The 12943-nt window shown below is 46.4% G+C and overlaps 1 protein-coding gene across 1 annotated transcript; it reads left to right on the top strand.

The window, feature by feature from the left end:
• Positions 1-6488: 6488 nt before the first annotated feature.
• Positions 6489-10429, top strand: NDNF (neuron derived neurotrophic factor). The gene is made up of 3 exons (XM_009818043.2): positions 6489-6676; positions 7700-7824; positions 9005-10429. Exons 1-3 carry the CDS (start codon positions 6489-6491, stop codon positions 10396-10398), a joined length of 1707 nt encoding a protein of 568 aa, XP_009816345.2. The 3' UTR covers positions 10399-10429.
• Positions 10430-12943: the final 2514 nt, after the last annotated feature.

Genomic DNA, 12943 nt, shown 5'->3' with positions numbered 1-12943 from the left:
ACACAGTGCCCTTTTATTTCCAAAGCTGGACTTAAATCACGTCAATAAATCTACAGACTTATTATAAGATGCAGCATGGGTAATGTAAACAACCAAAAAAACCCCCCAACACACCAGAGTTTAAAAATAGGACGTAAGGAGGGAAAAAAGTTAACCGTCCATACAGTAAAAAGAGAAGAAAAGCCACACAAAAGCACTGTGGAGGGCAGTGCTTTGAAATTATCCTCACTAAATTACAGTCGTGCACTTTCCACTCTCTGTAATTAAACATGAGGGTTTATTTATTCCCCATGCATTTGCTTTGGGTAAACCCAGTTTGTTTCGTTAATGTAAATCCTTTACAGGTCTCTGCGACCTGCAGACAGTTGAGAAGCAAAGCAAATGATTTCTATAGATCAAGGCACTTGATGATGACTTGTGACTAGCACTGGCACGTGGTGAATCGAATACTCTTGCTCCCTTTTTACGGAGTGTAGGTACATTCGGTGACGTTGAGCCTTCCTGTGAGCGTGCGCGTCTGTGCGTGAAGTAAATGCACAGTGAAGTCCGAACAGGAGTACACAGCTGCTTTGATCCCAAACAGCCAAACAAAATGGATTCTCAGCTTGCTGGGTGGGATTTCTGTGATGGGATGTAAGCAGGGAACCTCTGATACCTCGTGGGGTACGCCCTGTGCAACCGCTATATTTTGCTGGAAAAAACTGGCTTGCTTAGGGCAGACAGAAGATACCATAGGCTTTTGTGAAAAAGTGAAAAGTGAAAAAAAAATGGGGTGATTTTATCTCTTCTCAAGGCTGCCTGCTTCTGGCTTTGGTTGAGGATGCGCCTGCCCCGCTGATCCCGCAGCCTGCGGGAAGAGCCTGCGAGGTGCTCCCGCAGCTCCGGCTGATTTGTCTCCTGACTCGGAACCTAAGCCAGCTGCAAATCCTGTCATCCTCTCCGTTTCTGCTTATAATTGCAGTTTACCTAGATATCTGCGGGCCTTTCGTAGAGATGAAGTTTATTACATAAATGTCTTAAGGGCTGGGCAGAGGGCTTGGGGACGTGGGGTTTTGGAAAGGCCGTGTGAGGCTCAGTGCCTGAGTGGAAATCATTAAAAAGATAGGAATGAATTGTAATCATCGTAAAATCTATGATCCGATTTAATGATAATTTTCATGTATGAGCTTATAGCTCAAATTTAGAAAATGGCTGGACTGCTGCTTTCGTTTATTTATACTTCCTGAAAGAAAAAAACCCCTACCTCTGGCAAGGTGGTAAATTTTGAGGTTTTTGAAATAATTTCTGTCCCGCTCCAAATGTACATCATGCATTTTTCATCTGTTGATCTATTTAGATAAATACATATAGGTTCATTAAGTAAACCTCTTCTGAGGTATGGCTATTGCTACCGGAGTGTTTGTGCAGCGCGGGAGCTGCTCACCTGGGGATGGGACCGGGAAAAAGGAAACCCCGGCCACCTGCCACGACTGGCCCCGGCATCGCTCAGCCGGCCCGGGCTCGGCATCCCGCTGGCCGGCGGGCAAAACTGGGTGGCCCCGTCCAGCTGGAAGGCGGGCCGGGAGCAGCCCTACCTGGGAGGAGATGGGGACCCCCTGGGTGCTCCCTGCTCACAGCCTGGCTCCCGAAGCGGGTCAGTCTGCAGGGACAAAAAGAGAAGGGAGGGGGGGAAAAGAGAACAGGAGGAAGAAAGAAAACTTTTTTTCCCTTTCTTTTGGAAATGAAAGAATATACAGGTGAGTCGTATATTCTCAAGGACGTTTTTCAGTGTTGCTCTTGTTGCTGGTCTAGGGTCTGCGTGTGCCGTCCTGGTCCCTCCGAGCTGCAGCGCCTTTTTACCTTTAGTTTCGTGCCATGCTCATGGTTGCTGGATGGGATCTCCCTCCCCTGGAGCAATGCCGGGAAGGTCGGCGTCCTGGCACAGGCGGGCTGGCGAGCGATCCCTTTCCCCTGTGCCAGGGTGTGACCTCCTGGGGCCCTGGGGTGCCAGCTTTGTCCCATACCTGCTGCTCTGCCCCTGCTCCTTACCCCGCAGGGGGATGGAGCAGGAGGTTCACCTTCGCGCTTGGGCTAGGGCTCGGTTTAGAGAGAGTTTGGGGAAAAAGCGAGAGGTAAAGATGAGCCATTAGAGGGCACTTTTGCAATCCTGGAAAAGGAAAACGGTGCTTATTATTTCACTTAGGACTGTTTATTTTGGCGCTCTCTTAAATTCAGTGATAAACAGCAGGCAAATCCCTCCAGTCAGCAGGAATATATCAATAAAATATTGACTCAGAGTTGAAAAGAAAAGAAAACAAGACGAACTTGTAGAAAAGGGAATAAAAGGCATTTAGGAGGTGGCACAGTCTGGAGAATAAAAAAATCACACAACATATTTCATGTAATTTATATGGCTTTACAGTGCGGTGCTTAGGCCTCAGCTTGTACCTGGCTTCTAAAAATGAAACCGGCTCCGAGCACGGCACACCGAGGGAAGAAAAGTGTTTGTTGGAAGTTTCCGAGGGCCGGGCGGGAGAGCACGAATTCGCGTGCTCATATCTAGCAAGTGCATTTTCTGAGGGACTCTGTCAAAGTCACTGCCCGGCGGTCAACTTGCCCAAAAGAAACATGGGACAAATAAATGATTTTTGTTGCTTTCCTCTTCATGTTTTGTATGAGTAAACTATAGAGGATTTAGCTTAAAACTCTGCCAAATTATAGTAAGTGCACTGCAGAAAATAAAAATCTGTTTAATAACTGGCGTGAAAGGGTGGTGTAATGCTGACAGGATGGTTTCCAAAAACCGTGAATGAGTTTTGGATGCTGTTTGAGGTGTCCCACTTTTGGAGGTGTTGTGCATGAAAGTTGGGCCCATTTTAAGCCTCTGAGGTTGGATACGTGGACATGAAAGTACTCAAAATCCTATTTTCTTGTAAAGAAACAAAGATTATAAAATTTTTCTTTTTCACTAACAGTTGACAACTTTGCAAGCTATTTCATGTACGGGATGGGCCAGTGCTGCCTGTCCAGGCTGGGCAGGGATCGCAGAACTAACCTTAATGTGCCTTTTGTAGTTATTTTAAGCCAAAATGCTTTTACAATTAGATAAAGTAATCAGAGACAAATCTGTACCTTGTTGCTACACCGCAGTTGTTAAGGGGGACAGAAACGCTATCTAGAGGAGTTTTTTAAGCGCATTAGCTAGTGAAATTATTTAAGAAGTGAAGCTTAGCCTGTGTAGTCCTATAATCAAAAATCGTTTATTTTAATAGAGGTTACATTGCGCTGGAACTGACTATGGGAATATACAGGACTGCAATTTCAAGGGGTTCATGTGGAGGACGCTGTCTACAGAAAGTGTCAGAGTTTCTTACCTAACCAAATAATCTGCTGTAACTGTTGTGATTAAGTTGGAAAGAATTTCTTCCCTGTTGGCCAACAATAATACTTGAAAAATCAATAAACAGCGTGTTAGAGCACATGAAACTCATCCTGCTTTGTGTGAGAGGAGGTTTCTGCTGACTTCGGTGACTGAAGTCAGCAAGTATTTTGACTTAACGATCTTTGCTCCAGAAGGTCAAATGTCATTAACTTTGCTGATAAGTATCAACACTTCAGTCTGAATTTGAGGAAATGTGTCTGTTGCAATCAAAAGCTAAGTCAGGACCTGGTTGGGATAAATTTTGACAAACGCTGGGAAAGCCAAATCAGGATTTAACTATAAGTAGCAATTACATGTCTTAGGTAAAGCCCTTTAGTCCTTTGCCTTCCGTAGGGCAGAGCACTGCAGTAACCCGCTATTAAAACATCCCAAACAATAACAAAGCACACAATTTGAGACCTGTGCGTGCTGGAGATGAAGCGTTCCAAGCCCTGCAAATGGGGAACTGGGGCTGTGTGTTGCTGTCACCTGGTTATCGCCGAATAAATAAGGGCGCAGCCTTCGCCAACTGCAGAATAACTTTCGGCAGCCTTCGCGCAGGCAGGGCTTCCCCGCAAGACAGCGGGGCCGTCGATCGACAAGCTCGCCGCAGGGCTCCCCAGCACACTTGCCGCTCGCTCGCAGGGGGCATGGGCCTCCTCCACGGACTCTGTGCCCACCTGGGATGTGACTGTGGGGGAAACTCTGCCAGGTGAACCTCAAGCATTCGCTTTCATCTTTCCCGTGGTTTTCCACTCAGGAAGGGGAGGATTTGGCTGTAAATACGGGAATACGCGGCGGGCTGAGGAGGGAGAAAGCCGAGGAAGGCGTAGCAGCCCTTGGTGCGAGGGAAGACACGAGTGAAAGGAGGCGAAGATAAAATTGCATCCTGGCGAGGGAGTTTTCCGTACCCGTCACTTGCGGCTTACGGTTACTTAGGGGTTTGCTATGTATTTTCTCTTCCCTCTTGCGTCACCGGTTTCAGTGGGGAAAATAGATGAAGGACAGGTCCAAGCTGGACAGCACGAGTGGGAGAAAACAGTAGAAAGCGGGGCGGGAGTGAGCCGAGGTGAGGGCCCAGGGACAGCGGAGAGGAGGGGAGGGGGTGCAGAGGAAGGGGTGAGCAGGGGGGCCTGTGCTGATGGTGGAAGGAGCAATTAAATAACAACCATGTTAGAGGCAGAGGAAGCAACATGAGGGCAAAAATAGCCCTCTGTGGGCCTTGCTGGTGTCAGGAGACCTGCTGTCCTGCACATGGATGGCTGTGTTTAGTCGCGCTGGAAGCAGGGCGGACTGCAGGATGGGCAGATGCCGCAGCCTCCTCTCTGCGCACGGTGGAAGGGGAGCTAGGGGCAGCAGGGAGGGGGTTTGGGAAGGTTTTGTCAGGAGCTTGGGGGTGAAAAAGAGGATGACACCCCATGCTGCCAGCAGCGAATTCCCACGTTCGGGGTGCCAGCACCTGCAGCGAGCTTCGGCAGGGACGTGGTGATGACAAGAGGGGCAGAGGCTGGCAGGCTGCTGGCCGCTTGCCTGCGGGAAGAGGAGAACGGGGAGGGGCACACCAGGATTTTGGGGCTGCCGGGGAGTGGGTCTTGCTGAAAGCTCCCAAAGGGCCGGAGAGGGTGGGCTGGAGCCAGGCGGAGGGTCCCACGCCGTGACCGCACCAGCCTCCAGTGGCTCCTTTGGGGTTTTTGGAAGGTAAAGGCACAGGAGGGGGAAGGAGGAGGCTGTTGGGGCTTCCCCCAGGGACGCCTGTTTCTATTTTCATGAAGTGCTTGAAGGGGAAGAGCAATTTTATTATGGCTTAGACAACATCATGCCACTTCTCAAGGAGCTTTATGTTTGCTATTTTTACATAAAATATTAGGGAAATGTCAGGCAGAGGGGAAAAAAACCCCCAATCTCAACAGCAGATTTGATCTTAAAGGTAAAAAAAAAGAGTTTGTTATAAAGCCGCAGATAACTTGCAGTGCAGTACAAGGAGCGGTGCATGACCGCACGTTCAGCCAAGTAACAAGATAAAAGTGTTCCTGGCAGGTCAACTTTTTAGCATGCTTCTCCCCAAAGCCAGTGGCTAACACAGTTTAGGTAATGGCCTAAACCTCTTTTTTCTAATTTTAAAAACGTTATCATTTAGCAATTTAAACTCGCTATACTCGTACCAGAAATGGGCTTTGTTTCCCCCCCTACCACCCCCCCATACCAGAGCCATTACATATGAGATCATCTGCTGTACTGAAAGGAGATTTCCAGCCTGTCCCACTGTATATGTTAGGGTAGTCATTACTGACCTAGTTGTAGACATGATAATGAAAGGCTGAGATTATGAATTATTATGGCTAATTTGTAAGGGATTCTCTGCTTTTCTGTTTTGCAATTCCCATCAGGCTTGAGGATTAAGCCCTGCTGAATTGCATGCTAATACCAATGTGCTTTGAATATGTGTGGGTTTATATCACATGTTTTCCTAATTCACTACTTTTATAAAGAGCAATTTCACTGGAAAGACTTACTTTTCAAAGGCTTGTTGGAAGCCCAACCAGAATCTCCTAAGGAAAGTGAAGTCGATGTACCCTCCATCTGCTCTGTGCTTACTCTAGCTCCCATGTCCAGCGAGCTCTATTTCTGCTATGGCAGAACATCAAACTGTGGCTCTACCAAAGTACGTGGAAGGCTTTTGCTCTTTATTAATGAGAGGGAGAGATACCAATTTGCAACCAGTGCGCAGGCTTGCTTTCAATTACAGTTCAAGATGGAAAAATCTTATTTACATACTTTATCCAAGCACTGTGACGGTGCGAGCTTAGTCCTTACAATATGTATTCCTAGTGCTTGTACAGCAGTACAGTGAAGGTGCCTGCAAAACACAAAGTGCATGAGACGTTATTATAGGTATGCCCGCGTTTCAGCAGTAAATCAGCCCACAAGAGCCACACGAGTTTGCAGCTAGCCGAGTCAGTGACCGCGGCTCACGAGTAAAGGGGTGCTTCGCCACGGTCTCGCCCACCAGCGTGGGACAAGCTGGCGGCAGCTCCGGCTGCGCGTGGTGCAGCCCTCCTCAGGTGGGACTCCCTGTCGTTGCTGTAGGATGTTCCTGCTGCGCTGCCCGCTGCTGCTGCTGCTGCTGCCACTCAGCTCCAGGCCCCAGAAGTTACCTACCAGAGATGAGGAGCTCTTCCAAATGCAGATCCGGGACAAAGCATTTTTTCATGATTCATCAGTCATCCCAGATGGAGCCGAAATTAGCAGCTACCTCTTCCGAGACACCCCTAAAAGGTATTTCTGCCCAGTTCAAGTGAGGAAGTTGTACTTTGAAGATAGTAGCTTTTTTTGCTGGGTGTTTTGAAATAAAAATTGGATCCAAACCAGAAAAATACAAATGCCAGTGTTCTGTCTGGCGAAGCAAGTAACTATGCGAGTTTCCATCCCAATCTGGCCTCCCCGGCTGAGGGTCTATCCAATTTATTTGATTTCTAGGACAAGCCCAGAGCTCCCACAGACCACAGAAGTTCCCTGAAGTGGGGCCACTAACCATGTCTGGAGGCAAGGGGAGCGGGAAGGAAATTAGAAACTACAGACTTACCCCACCACACTTGTCTCTCTTCATTATTTCATACTGTGCTTTAAAGAAGCAGCGTAAGCCGGTCTGGTCTGAACACCCCACTTCCCAGCCTCCACCCTATGGGTCAGAAAATACTGAGGTTAGACTGGGGAAGAACCAGAAAGAGGGAAGACCAGCATTGCCACCTTCCTCCTCATATCACACACCTCCTTAAGCCTTCTTCAGTGAGAAACATTTTAGAATAAATGACTAGCAGTGCTTGGTGGGGGATGTGGGAGGACAGCTGAAGGTTTACGTATATATATGTGCTCCTAGGGCCCTTACCTGGACATAGCATAAAATGTGTGTCCTGCTTTGAAAAGCATATTCCTAAATTCCAGCAAAGATCCCATTTCCCTCATTTATACCTTTGTGACCGTTTATACTGTATATAGTTAGTGTAGGGGTAAAAAGTGAAGCTGATGGAGGGGGGGAGGGCAGGAGGCCAGAAACCCCTCTGCCGTGTCTTGACAAGCAAAATCTGAACTCTGCAGCACCGTGTTAGTGGGGGGACTCCCCTCACCTCCCTAGCCCTCACCCACCGGCCTTTCCATACTCCCTTTGCACACGCTTGCCTGTAAGCAACGCTTTTGTCTCTGTTGCCCCACCAAGATCAACCTCAATCATGTCAAGTCAGTCCCTGCCGGTTGGCTGCCATCAGGATTTATTTACCTATGTGTCTGTTCACCTTCCCCTAGGTACTTCTTTGTGGTTGAAGAGGACAACACTCCCTTAGCAGTGACAGTGACACCATGCGATGCCCCTCTGGAGTGGAAATTGAGTGTGCAAGAGCTCCCGGAGGAAGCCAGCGGAGAAGGTTCAGGTAACGAACGAACGACAACTTCCCTTGTGCCTCAGAGACCTGCTTTTCTCCTGGATTCGGAGCCCCTCAGACCAGTCTTGGTGTGACGGAGTCTCGCAGCAGGTCCATCTTTATGATCTCCTGCTGTTTGGATCTTCAGCCCCAGTCCTGCTGTTGTGCAGGAAACTGGCAGCAGGTAGCAACATGATAAGGAAAAGGGCTGTAAAAAAGTAAAAGTAAAAGCCGAGGTTATAGTTACAGAGCACACTGGATGCTGCCACAACAAACTGTTTACCCAGAGTAACTTGGCTTCTCGGGGGGCTTTGCTGTGAGCTGTGTACACAAGATAAGAACTGGAGAGACAGGGCTGGCATTGCAGCAGGGCTGAGCTCACCCCTTTGAGGGGACTTGTCTGTAGACACGGAGTTTATTTGCAGATAAACATCTCTCTGCTACTGAGGAGAGAAAAGGTCTCTGGCTTCCAGAGCTTCTTACACAAGTGCTAAATGTCATACACACCACATTGCCCCATACCGTTCTATCCTTTGCACTGATGCAACTATTTCAGGCTGGATATTAGGAAAAATTTCTTTACTGAGAGAGTGGTGAAACACTGGAAGAGGCTGCCCAGGGATGTGGTGGAGTCACCATCACTGGAGGTGTTCAAGGAACGTGTGGACGAGACATTGTGGGACATGGTTTAGTGGGCGTGGTGGTGTTGGGTTGATGGTTGGACTTAATGATCTTACAGGTCTTTTCCAACCTTAGTGATTCTGTGATTCTGTGATTGTATTGCATACACACCTTTGGCCCCCACCATATTTAGGCACAAAGTTTTGGTGTGACTCAGAGGGCCAAAGCTAAGGGCCCAAGCCCAGAAACAGGCAGCGGAGTCAGTTCCCCCTGGGGAGCTGTATGGCATCTCCAAGTTGTGTGCCTGAAGTAGTCTAGTGGAAGGTATTAGCTACCATTCACGAGACTCTGTTAATACTGGTCAGGTGCAATTTCTTTTACATTTGGTTTTAACCTGAGTGCCAAACCAGTTTCCCGCTCTGATTTGACAGAAGTATCTTCCTCAGAAGATAAAACCTTCCTTTTTCGTCCCACTTTTGTATTTTACGTAGAAGTGTCTGTTAGACTTTCATTTTCTCATATTCGCAGATTGTGTCTGTACAAATGTTTTCCTTTGCTTATAATCTAGGTGAACCAGAACCTCTTGAGCAACAGAAACAGCAGATTACTAATGAGGAAGGCACAGAGCTGTTCTCTTACAAAGGCAATGATGTTGAGTACTTTGTGTCCTCTAGTTCCCCGTCTGGTTTGTACCAACTAGATCTGCTGTCGACAGAGAAAGATACACATTTTAAAGTGTATGCAACCACTACTCCAGAATCGGACCAACCTTATCCTGAATTACCTTACGATCCCAGAATAGATGTCACTTCTCTGGGACGTACAACAGTGACACTGGCGTGGAAACCAAGTCCCACCGCCTCCTTACTGAAACAGCCAATTCAGTATTGCATAGTCATGAATAAAGAACACAACTTCAAAAGCCTCTGTGCTGTTGAAGCCAAGCTCAGCTCTGATGATGCCTTCATGATGGCTCCAAAACCAGGTCTGGATTTCAGTCCATTTGACTTTGCCCATTTTGGTTTCCCCTCAGACAACAACTCTGGCAAAGAACGTGGTTTCCTAAAATCATCATCAAAGTTTGGGCGCCAAACATCCTCAAAGCCGAGAGCTGACCTGCATAAAGTCTGTATCGGGAACAAGAACATCTTCACGGTGTCAGATCTGAAGCCCGATACACAGTACTACTTTGACATGTTCGCAGTAAATACCAACACTAACATGAGCACCGCATACGTTGGCACCTTTGCCAGAACGAAGGAGGAGGCTAAACAGAAGACAGTCGAACTGAAGGATGGCAAAGTTACAGATGTATTCATCAAGAGAAAGGGAGCCAAATTTCTACGTTTTGCTCCCGTTTCATCTCACCAAAAAGCCACCTTCTCTGTTCATTCATGCCTGGATGCTGTTCAGATCCAAGTTAGAAGAGATGGAAAACTTCTCTTGTCTCAAAATGTGGAGGGTGTGCGGCAGTTCCAGCTTCGGGGAAAAGCAAAAGCTAAATATCTCATTAGGCTGAAAGGAAGCAAAAAAGGGGCTTCTGTGCTGAAGATTCTGGCTACAACAAGGCCTAACAAGCAGTCATTTCCTTCTCTTCCTGAAGATACACGAATCAAAGCCTTTGACAAGCTCCGCACGTGTTCTTCAGTCACGGTGGCATGGCTGGGCACACAGGAGAGAAACAAATTCTGCATCTACAAAAGGGAAGTGGATGACAATTACAACGAAGAGCAGAAGAAAAGAGAGCAGAACCAGTGCTTGGGTCCAGATACGAGGAAGAAATCAGAAAAGGTTCTCTGTAAATACTTCCACAGCCAGAACATCCAGAAAGCAGTGACCACAGAGACAATCAGAGGCCTGCAACCTGGCAAGTCTTACCTGCTGGATGTTTACGTGATAGGGCACGGCGGGCAGTCCGTGAAATATCAGAGCAAACTGGTGAAAACGAGGAAGTTCTGTTAGTGCTCCTGTACATAAAAATATATGGACCTCCGGTCTGAACATTATCCTACTTCCAAGTATACGGATTGACTACTTGCACAGCTGAGAAGTTGTGACCTGTATTTGTACTGTGTAGAAAAGATATCAACTTGTATATTTATGTTTACATAAGTAATTGTTTGGAGGAACTGAGGCTGGTGCTCTCTGGTAGCATCCGGCAACAGTATTATCATGTGTCCGGTGACCCACATGTGATGCTCAGTAGATGTCCAAGGTAGCAGGAAACCTCGAAGGAATTGGCACTCCTTTGCTTCCATATTGCATGAACTGCTTCTAAATTATTTTATACTTAAAAGGCTGAGATACGTCATTCATCCACCTTGTTATTCACACACAAAACTCACAGACATACACCCTTTCTCTCAGTGTAGACGGTAGGGTTTCTGTAAATTATTTTATAGAGTCTTGTTTTAAATGTTTATGTTTCTATGATTGTAAACTATTAAAATCTCTCCCCAATAAAGTACAGATCTAAACTAAGTATTAACTGGGCTGCACATGAAGCAGTTTCATTGCTAATGTAAATTCTTACCTAGCTGATTTTCATGTTTAAATACTGTATGTATTTCATGTACAAAGTTGCCATAACGTTATATTCCTGTACATAAAATTAAAAATATTAGATTATATATTGTTTCTTTTTTCTTGACATTCTGAGGGGGCAAACAGACTTGGGGACAGAAGAGGTGTGCTGAAACTTGAACTGAATTCAGCTAGGACGTGCCTCTCTCTTGTTCTTCACCTTTTTTGGGCAAGGTGATTGAAGTCCGGTAGAATTACTGATGTTACTGAGTCAGTTAAAATCTGCAAGGGAGCACAGGCCATTGAAGGAGGGGTGTTTGTGGCATACTCTGGGTCTACAGTGATACAAGGTCTAAAGGAGCAGGACACAAGCTCTAAAGGAGCAGGACAGCACAGAGGAGCTTCACTTGTCCCGGGTGAGAATGGATGCTGTTTCGTCGTGGTTGCGAGTGCCGCCAGCGCTTTGCAAGGAGCTTGCAGTCTGAGTTAAAGAGACCATACAATTCAAACAAATAACACACCAGAGAACCAGTTGTTATTTTTGTTAGATTATCATTGAAAACATTTGCTTTCTGGATGCTGCTGGTTTTGACTTCAGTAATAATAAGCTGAGAGGATTATTTTTTTTACATTGACAAGAATGGTAGTGCTAAGAAACAAACGTGTACTTTCATTTAAATTGCAGTTAATTTCCATTCTGTAGAGTTCTTTAAAAAGTAAATGTCTGGATCTCATCTTTTCTAAATTTTCTTATTTGTTTTTCCATGTCACCTTCATTGACTCAAAAACTTGTATAGAACTGCTTAATGGAAAACACGCTTCTGAGAAGCAACTAGACCAGCCCCATTTCAAGCGGCTAAGAGCAGGATACACTGCCTCAGTCCCAGTGTTATAGTACGGGTCAGGGCCTCAGGACAGGTAACCGAGACCTTTTTTTTCTTGGTCCCATTGAATGTATCAGTCCACAGCACTCAGGCCGTGGATGTCAGGGCTTATTCAAAGACAGTCTCTGTCTCTTCCTTAGGTGCCTGTCCACAAAACGTCTCACTGCTGTGACTTTAGCACTTGCAGTCCCTTCGGGGCCCTAAGATGAGGGAAAGGGACCAAAATCCTCATAAAGGCTGAAAGCAAATTCTTCTTAGGCTGCTCACAGGGGAGACAAGCACTCTCCATCCCTGCAGAGGTGAGCTCCAGTTTTCCTTCGCCCCACAGTGCTGAGCTCTTCAGGTTTTCCTTTCTGCTGCCCCCAGCACATTTCAGTTTGCAGAATGGTGGGTGGCCACAGGGTTTCGTAGCTGCACAAGCTCCCACGCTGTTCCGCGGGTCGAGTTTGCTGTGGCGATTCTCCAAGAAAGAGGCAGATACCTTATGAAGACTGATCAGAAGATGCCTGCTGTGTTTAATGTAATTATATAATAAACCTAATAATTGAAATTTAGATTTCTCCAGAGATGATCGCCTCTCCTCATTTGAAAACGTCTCTCTGATTTCTTAAAGTGAATGGCTTCAGTAACACATGCCTCCTAGATTACTGTGCCGGGGGGTAGGTGAGCAGTAGATGACTATGTATGGGAATCCCTCAAGAAGGGACTGTGGTACCAGTGTTAGATCACCAGTTGCCAGGGAGATACTTTCCCTACATCTCACTGTCCAAAAAGCTGCTGAATCCTTCAGTTAAAGGCAACACTTGCATGTTTTTAAGCATTTCTCTGTTCACTGCTGCCATTTTTGTGGAGAACGGTACCCCTTCCATTGTCCTATTACAAAGTTTACTTGAAAACATGTTTCATCACCATTCCAGCTCTATTTGTTCCCTTTAGCCAGATTTCTCTGTTTGGATATTCATCCAGCTCACTTGGCTTTTCTGCCTGGTAACCACTTATGTTTGCAGTATGTCACAAAATGAAAAAATTCCCCAAGATGCGTGCATCTTCTATTTCTGAACACTACATTTTCAAAGAAAAATGTCACAATGTTTCTCTTT

Source organism: Gavia stellata, chromosome 19, assembly GCF_030936135.1.
Source record: "Gavia stellata isolate bGavSte3 chromosome 19, bGavSte3.hap2, whole genome shotgun sequence".
Classification (NCBI taxonomy): domain Eukaryota; kingdom Metazoa; phylum Chordata; class Aves; order Gaviiformes; family Gaviidae; genus Gavia; species Gavia stellata.
This window is presented reverse-complemented; position numbering and strand designations above follow the sequence as displayed.